Source organism: Oncorhynchus mykiss, chromosome 4 (assembly GCF_057628025.1).
Source record: "Oncorhynchus mykiss isolate SJ-2025 chromosome 4, ASM5762802v1, whole genome shotgun sequence".
Lineage (NCBI taxonomy): Eukaryota > Metazoa > Chordata > Actinopteri > Salmoniformes > Salmonidae > Oncorhynchus > Oncorhynchus mykiss.
Window position 1 is genome coordinate 19671696 of NC_143025.1, and position 9082 is coordinate 19680777.

General features: G+C 41.7%; 2 protein-coding genes across 3 annotated transcripts in view; one reads left to right on the forward strand and one right to left on the reverse strand.

The window, feature by feature from the left end:
- rex1bd (required for excision 1-B domain containing) overlaps window positions 1-4890 on the reverse strand; it is a 15035-nt gene extending 10145 nt beyond the window's left edge. Inside the window, exons 1-3 of the mRNA XM_021599000.3 lie at window positions 4756-4890; window positions 4022-4104; window positions 3713-3917 (exon numbers count right to left, since the gene is read on the reverse strand). Coding sequence (XP_021454675.1) covers window positions 3713-3917; window positions 4022-4104; window positions 4756-4758 — 291 coding nt within the window. The 5' untranslated portion in view covers window positions 4759-4890. The remainder of the gene's footprint in view (window positions 1-3712; window positions 3918-4021; window positions 4105-4755) is intronic.
- On the forward strand, window positions 3810-8094 carry haus8 (HAUS augmin like complex subunit 8). 2 transcript variants are annotated; one of them, XM_090231367.1, is made up of 10 exons: window positions 3810-4147; window positions 5478-5578; window positions 5664-5725; window positions 5832-5964; window positions 6116-6226; window positions 6316-6422; window positions 6534-6692; window positions 6886-7027; window positions 7174-7315; window positions 7560-8094. In XM_090231367.1, the coding sequence occupies exons 1-10, from the start codon at window positions 4083-4085 to the stop codon at window positions 7684-7686; spliced, it is 1149 nt and encodes a 382-aa protein (XP_090087493.1). In that variant the 5' UTR covers window positions 3810-4082; the 3' UTR covers window positions 7687-8094. The 2 variants fall into 2 exon arrangements, with proteins under 2 accessions (XP_090087493.1, XP_021454673.1); XM_021598998.3 differs by lacking the exon at window positions 3810-4147 and adding an exon at window positions 4882-5213.
- Window positions 8095-9082: the final 988 nt, after the last annotated feature.

Sequence of the window (9082 nt, forward strand, 5' to 3'; positions counted from 1 at the left end):
CTGACCTCAATCCTATAGAACATTTGTGGGCAGAACTGAAAAAGCGTGTGCCAGGAAGGAGGCCTACAAACCTGACTCAGTTACAAAAGGCCAAAATTCACCCAACTTATTGTGGGAAGCTTGTGGAAGGCTACCCAAAATGTTTGATCCAAGTTATACAATTTAAAAGCAATGCTACCAAATACTAATTGAGTGCATGTAAACTGACCCACTGGGAATGTGATGAAATAAATAAAAGCTTAAATAAATAATTCTCTACTATTATTCTGACATCAAAGTATCATATAAAGTATCATATAAAATAAAGTATTTTTACTAGGATTAAAATGTCAGGAATTGTGAAAAACTGAGTTTAAATGTATTTGGCTAAGGTGTATGTAAACTTCCAACTTCAACTGTATAGTCAATGTTTATCCGTCTCACTCTGTCTGAACACCGATAACTTGGGAACTAAGTTGACTACAAATACAAAGTTCCCTATAGAGAGTACCACATTATAATACTAATAAAACCTAGCATCAAACAAAGAAATGGTTCCAATCGTTTTTCCACCATTCATTTTTCCCATAGGGGATTTTAGAAACACTTAAAAATAAGGGCTGGTTCAGGTAGCCATACCCTGGAGCGACATTTTGATATCAGTGTAAATCTCTTGGACAAGGAGACATTTTTTTTTTCTTGACAAAAGTAGTCCGGTATTAGCAGACCGACATAGCTGTCTGTAGCGCGGACATAAAATGTTTTCCCAGCGTCGCCCCCATGACTGTCAGAGGGGCATCACGGTCTTTTTTTTTTACCCCTTTTTCGTGGTATCCAACTGTTGTAGTAGCTACTATCTTGTCTCATTGCTACAACTCACGTACGGGCTCGGGAGAGACGAAGGCTGAATGTCATGCGTCCTCCGATACACAACCCAACCAGTACTGCTTCTTAACACAGCGCGCATCCAACCCGGAAGCCAATGTGTCGGAGGCTACACCGTGCACCTGGCAACCTTGGCTAGCGCGCACTGCGCCCGGCCCGCCACAGGAGTCGCTGGTGCGCGATGAGACAGGGAGATCCCTACCGGCCAATCCCTCCCTAACCCGGACGACGCTAGGCCAATTGTGCGTCGCCCCACGGACCTCCCGGTCGCGGCCGGTTACAACAGAGCCCGGGCGCGAACCCAGGGACTCTGATGGCACAGCTGGCGCTGCAGTACAGCGCCCTTAACCACTGCGCCACCCAGGAGGCCCTGGCATCACGGTCTTTGGTGGAATGGTCAAAGATTATCCATTATATTGACAAGATGGTAGAGTGACCACTAACAATGGAAATACATATCCTGAAAGATGGCAGGCAGGACAAGGCGAAATCAGGTGGGACCAGTCTAACCAGATACGCGTGAACAACAAGCACAACTCTGATATAAAGATGAGCTTGGTTGTCTTCAACCTCCTGCATTTTATAGTGAAGGTATTTCAAGTTCGTCGACCTCGTGAATATGCATAGCTCATCTTGAATTTCAATGGATTCAGCTCAACGTTTATCCCACTCTAGAAACATTTAAACATAACATTAACCTCAGGAACATAAGAGGGTGTTCAGTACACGTCCCGGTTTGGTGCAGTATAATCTTTATATTAAAAAAAAGGTATTTTTATGTCCATTAGGGCACTTTATAAAAAGGGTTTTATTTGGTTCTGATAGCATGTTATCCATGAGAAGTTCAAGGACCACAATGGGACGTTGCATGATGGTCCCAAGGGAACATTCTCTGGGTGACCTTTGCCTAGTTCCCTGTAAGCTTCCAGGACGTAACGGAGGACCTTTTAAGGACGTTCTCAGGACTTCAACATAACTAGTCATTAGGACGTTGCATGATGTTCCCAAGGGAACGTCCCTGCAAACAACGAGTCATAAGGACGTCCCCGAAACGTCACAAAATGGTCGCCTGCTAAAGTGGTTCGTACGCTGTGTCATGGTCCCCTGGAGGTTTTGTCTAGTCCCTGGTATATTCCAAAGGACATTCTTGAGATGTAAACATCCTGGGGACCATGACACAACAAGTTATTTAACCTCCATAAAAATGGTACTATGGCAGCCATATTGGATTTGACGGCATATTGGAATTAAGGTCAAATCCATCGTGGCCCCAAAGACAATCTGTGACTTAATCACAAGAGTAGGGGCTAAAGTAACAGAATCCAAGGAACCTTGGACCCCCAAAAATCTAATTCTGATTTCTGAGCCCACTTGTTTTCCTTAGAGCAGATTACAATAGCCACATCAAAATCCATGTGTACCTGTATGTATTCTTGTCAGGCAGGACCATACAGCACTGAATGAGAGCAAATTTCACTAAGCAAAGCTTACATTCATCATAAATACTTATAGTTGACATTGTATCTTTGTGTTTACAGGTGTATATTCCCAAGATGCATTAAGATTGTTCATGTAGGACAGACAAATGCCTACTTGTATTACATTTGAGCAATATCAGCTCTTGCAATATTGGGTTACATACGCTTGCTTATACAGCCCCCCCCCCAGCCAGGCATTATTCTGCACTGAGTTTAGGGGGGTGTCTCACAATATCTATCAAATTAACCACTTTTGCAGTAAAATACAACAATCCATTTAATTAAATGGGAGACATTTGGGATGTGGGGTAGGGCTATCACAAAAATGTGGGGGCCTTGCCACTAGCCTAGATCCAGAAGAAGGAAAGTCAATGCCAGACTTCTGACGTTATGAAAATTGATAGTATGGAAAATGTAAGACATGATTTAAATCTCGTTAAATTCCCATTTTTACTGACAGATTGAGCTTCACATTACAATTGTGCATTACAAAGCATGATCATTAAAATATGTCTACTATGTGTCAATTGTTGCACAATTGCTTCTCTCTATTGATGACGAGGTAAATTCATTATTGTTATATTCAATTGCTGAACAATGAACACTGATGAAGCAGGAAATACCGGATGGGTAACATTCTCAGAGGACAAATCTGACCCCTTGTGGCTGATTGATGGAAGTCTGATGATGAACCTTGGAGGTGATGCAGTATTGCAGAAACCTCAAAACAGGTTCTAGAGAGCTACTGGGCGTGCAGGTATTTGTTCCAGCTCTTCAGTAACACACCGGATTCTGCTAATCATGGCCTAGAGTGTGAAGATCATGATTTGAATCAGGTGTGATATTGATGGTCTAGAATAAAAGCAAGCACATCCAGTAGATTTCCAGGACTGGAATTGCAGAACACTGCAAAAATATGCATGTTCAACTGAAAACTCATAAGCTATATAAAACTCAATGCTTGATATCCATATGTAATCCCTAAGCGCCAACATCAGTCAACTGAGCACTGTTACAGCAACAGAGGCAGCATTTAGATTAATTCCCACTAAACCTGGTGTAAAAAATATGCTACACAATTAATTTTGCCCATGTTTACACCGATACAATCCTTCAATTTGGGAAGAGCGAGCAAGTGCACACTGGGGGCCTGGTCCCAGATCTTGCCAACTCCATTGCTCATAGTCAAGCAATGTTTGGCATGACAATGAGTGACAAGAAGATGGCAGGATAGCACAAACTGACTGGTACAGGCTAAAATTTGGTTACGTGTTGGTTACGATAAGTTCAATTTCAGTTAGTCGTTTTACAGGTCAGGAGTTTCCTTAAAGCATATCTCAGGTCAGTGTACTAGGTAAGAGAGTCGTTACCAGTTCAAGCTTCTGCTTTTCTTTTTTCTGCAGCTTGTCAATGTGTTCGGAGAGATCTGGACGATCGAAGTCTTGGTGCAGCCGCTCCTTTATCTCTAGCACCTCCTTTGAGAGGCCACAGAAAGCCTGCGTTATCTCATGTACCAGCTGCCTGTAGTGGTCAAAGTCATAGTGGGGCCCTGTCCTCAAGTATGCTTCATGGCCTCTGGAGAGAAATAAACATGTTAGTCCATCTTTACCTACTTTAAGTGAACAGAAAGGCAGGAAGTGCATCTATGCATCAACTGAAAATAATGCAGGCCTACTTACTCGTCAAAAAGCCTGTACGCTTCAACCCTTTCAGCTTGAACGGCATAAAATCGATGGACCAATGCTTGAAAATCTGTGGGTACCTAGGATGGAGAGAATGGGAAGACAAAAACAAAAAAAAGACCTGTGAGTGGTGAACAACATTAGCAAAAAAAATAACTACAGTAATAGTTTATTTTATTAGCTGGTAACAGTAGTTTGTCTCAGTTAACTTGCTAATAGCGAACTATTTTGGGGAGGTGGTGTTACACTGACATGGTTACAAAATGTTTTGAAGAACCTGACAACATTTTTAGCTAGCTATGTTTACTACCTAGCTAACTTTATACATGTCTTTTTACTGCTCTAATTACATTGGTGTAGACCATCATTGTAAAAAAAAGAATTAGTTCTTAAACTGACTTAACAAATTAAATAAAAGGTTACACAACCAGTTTATAATAGCAATAAGGCACCTCGGGGGTTTGTAATATATGGCCAATATACCACGGCTAAGGCCTGTGTCCAGGCACTCCTCGTTGCGTCGTGAAAAGAACAGCCCTTTGCCGTGGTATATTGGCCATATACCACACCTCCTCGGGCCTTTGTGCTTAATTATAACTAGCTTCTTGTCCGGTGTCGCCTATGTTGTTCAGTTAACCCACACGAGGCAAATTAACGTTAGCCAGCTAACTAGCTTTCATATACAAACTGCATGTTGTCTCAAACAAATGTATTGCAATCAACAAACTTACCATGTCAATGTTTTCGAAAATGTCGCTGTGCAGTTTGGTTAATAAGCGAGGTGTAAAACAGTAGCGCGTAGCGTTTTGGCTTTGTTCATCATGATTCAACTATTTTGAAGACAAGAAAATGTGCTTCCTGTTTATGTGCATCCTTCAATTCTGTCCGATGGTACAACTAGAACCCGCGAGGTTGCTAGAAAATGTAGCATAAAAGTAACGTTAATAGTGGTCCATATTTATTGTACATAATTCTAAACGAGTTCATAAGTACATTTTGCATTTTTAATTTCAACAAACAATATTGTATTTGTTGAACAAGTAACACAGGCTAGAACCTCATCCTAGGATTTGTTTCAAGCCGAACATTAACGTTGTTGTACACGCGGTTCACTTGAAAGTAAAATGGCGTCAAGAAGAGTGTCATCGGTTCCTAAAAGTCAGAAACTTACCATTGGAGATTCAAAAAGGTAGCTGAACATGTTCTTCGTCAATGTAGAAAGCTAATATAATTGTATGTTTACAAAATATGAATCAAAATTGATGCAATTTTACTGATGTAACTGTATGTGATGGTGTGATCAGCTGCTAGCTGTGTTGACACGTTACTATAAAATCTGTACAAACACGGATACGTAGCTATGTCCTGTCATTATCTTGTGAGTCTCATAATCAACTTTTAGCAGCTGCCTTTATCCTTAGGCTACGTGTGTACGTTTTTATGTTATTTTCAGTTCCAAAGCTGTGATTGAAAACAGCAAGAGCAACAACAGTGGAACTGGAAACCCCAGCAAAGCCAAAGGCAACAGCAGTGGGAATGGAAATAAAACAAAATGTAAGTTAGAAAGAACAATTTAAATGACACATGAAACCTTGTTTTACAATTATCAATGTTACAAATAACATTATCCTTTTTTCAGCTGGTGGTACAATAGTGAAGTCTCGATATCTACAACCTGTTGAAAAGGCACCTCTAACCAAGGTAGTGTTATGAGTTCATGTCAATTGCTGATCTCTGTATTCAATTTAATAGTTAGTTAGTTCTCTCAAAATGAATTAACAAATTTCACCCCTGTACCTTTCCACAGAACAATTCACTCACCAATGAGTCCACCCTTGTGCCACCAAGGCCTGCCTCACCTAAACCGGTTAGTGTTAAACCACGGGTGGGGTCTCCTGCAAGGCGTTCCATGGCTCCTCAGTCACTTCGCAATCCTACTCGTAAGTGCTTCCAGTGATTAGTGAGATGTTTGGCTGAACTCTACTTTGGCCAACCTGTTTATTTTTCCAATGTCTTTGGCCATGTGGAGTTTAGTGTAGAGAGCCCTGAGATTATATGCGTACTAACTACTTAACACTTTTTATTCTCCAGCAATGATGTCCAGTGTCCTTGAGCCTTCACAATTAGGAAGAAGTATTCTGCAATCCACAATCTTAGATGGTCACTGTCTTCGCCCTGACTTTGATGTCTCTGCCATTAAAGGTAAACTGTCCTTTTATTCAGATCATGTTGATAACAAACCAACATTTGGGAATCAACAGTTAAGATGCTATGTCTCACCTATATTACAGACAAGACAGTGTTACCAAATGCAGCAGTAGAACCTGAAAGAAACGATGAACACGAAAAGAGACTCCTAGAGATGCAGACCTTCTTGTTGGCTTACCTCACAGCCAAGGTAACTATTATATTTGGTATATTTCTTAATCACATGTTTTATTGGTATTTCACCCCCTAAGGTTAACCTTTTTTTCCCTCTTTAACTACTCTGATGGTTCGGCGAATTCAGATGGAGAATAATAGCCAGAAATTGAAGGCGGAGGCAGAGGGGCGTATTATAGCCGTGATGGAGGAAGAGGAGCTGCTACGGAAAGAAGTCCATGAGAAGAAGCGCCAGTACCTCCTCCTGGAGAAGAACAAGCAGCTGGACGACCTGCTCGATTTACAGGTCAGAAGTCATTTCTCTCCAAATACAGCCTAAACAAACTTTGATGTAAAAACAATTTGTTATCCTGTGTTTTTTTTTTGTGTTATCATTATGGTATGGTTGTTGATATGAATTCTAAAAATACAAATTGCTTGTTGTAAAATAATCTGATCTATGATTTGATTTGGAATAATCAGACATTTTATATTTTCAGATCACAGCACTAACTCCTGTGGCTGATGCCGCCAAGCAGTTCACACAGGAATACAAGTCTTTTGCCACCGCAGTTGACACCACACGACATGAGCTGCCAGTGAAGAACTTCTACATTGACGGGGATAGAATGACATTTCTGGGTTGGTATTATTCCGTTCAATTTGCCACATTACTGGAAAGTGAAGAGAACCTTGGCGTTAGCTGGATTTACTTATTATGCATAGGATGCCCCCTCCCCCTCAATTAATGTGTTTGTATACAAAAACCGTGGTTCCTACCCATTCAGATAAAGCCACTGCTAGCCTGAAGGAGAGTGAGGAAGTGTTGCTGCAGTGCACACAGGGAGCTCACCATGGCAATGAGAAATCTGCTGAGTGCCTGAGAGGGATGAAAACTGCTGCACAGGACATCAGCAAGCAGCTCTCAGGGTAAAAACATAGATTACAGTGACTTAAGACATATCATATTTTGTTTAAGTCTTTTGAAACCATCATGAATGATCAGCTTGCTCTTTGCCTGGTGTATTTGCACTCACGCATAAGGGTACGTGTTTTAAACCGCTCAAGACCAATCACTTGAAGACACTTATGTATTCCAAAGATATGATTTACAATAAATGAATGAACATGTAGTGGGTTTGTTTTGGTGACCATAGGATTTACTTCTTCACAGGGGTTTTTCAGAGTTATTGGAGCTGTCATCATTGGTCAGTCGCCAGACGGTTCAGATTCAACAGGCCTTGGAAGAGGAGCAGCTTGGATTGACAAGAGTTCAGGAACTCTATTGCCCCAAACAGTGAAGCAGCATCGAGAACATTGTGTAGAATGTACAGCCTAAAGTTCAGGAATAAGGCCCAATGGGTGCGGTATATGACCAATATTCCATCACTAAGGGCTGTTCTAATGCAATGCGGAGTGCCTGGATACAGCCCTTAGCCGTTGTATATTATCCATATACTACAAACCTCCAAAGTGCCTTATTGCTATTATAAACTGGTTACCAACGTAATTAGAGCAGTAAAAATAAATGTTTTGTCATACCCGTGGTATACGGTCTGATATACCACGGCTGTCGGCCAGTCAGCATTCAGGGCTCGAACCACCCAGTTTATAATTTTGTTAACATACAGTAGTTAAGTTACTTAAATTACTGACCATGGGAATTATTTTGTGAAACTTTTTATTAAATTGTATACATCAATATTTAATAGCTGTTCAGACCTTATTCTTGGAATACCTTTCTGTTTCCTCTGAGTTAATTGTAAACATTTGTATCCATATGAAGTTGCTGCAAGTATACATTGTATCACCATTATCGGTCGGCTCATTTTACACGCTAGTAGGAAACTTGACATTTTCGACTTGATGATTCGTTAAACGCTGCACGTGTATAACTACATTTAGCAAGTAAATGACTGGTACATGAGCGCAGCAATGTTTGTTGCAAAACATCAGTTTGCCAGATGTGGACTGTCCATACCACCCTCTGTAGCGCCATGCGAACGAGGACAGTGCTATTGCCATACCAGGCAGTGATGCAGCCAGTTGAAATGCTCTCAATAGTGCAGCTGTACAACCTTTTGAGGACTTGAGGGCCAAAGGTTTTCAACCTCCTGAGGCGGAAAAGGCGTTGCCGCGCCGCCTTCACGACTGCACGTGTGTTTGGACCATTTTAAGTGTTTAGTGATATGGACACCAAGGAACTTGAACCTCTCGACCTGCTCCACTGTGGCCTCGTCGATGTGGATGGGGGTTTGCTCGCCCCCCCCCCCCCTCCCCTCCCCTCCCTTCCTGTAGTCCACGGTCAGTTCCTTGGTCTTACGTTGAGGGAGAGGTTGTTGTTCTAGCACCACACTGCCAGGTCACTGACCTTCTCTCTGTAAGCTGAGTCATCACCGGTGAGCAGGCCTATCACCGTCGTGTCGTCAGCAAACTTGATGGTGTTGGAGTCGTGGGTGGCAATGCAGTCATGGGGGAACAGGAAGTACATGAGGGGACTAAGCACAGGGTCAGCGTTGCGGAGGTGATGTTGCCTAAACACATAGATGCAAGACAACCTGGGTGGGTCCTAGCTAGTTTTTTTGACTAGTAAAAGACACTGAATAGGTAGATAATTGCAGTGTTCATTCAGATATCTGACATACAGAGCACACCTCTTAAATATAATTGTATCACAAGAACAAACTTACATATTTC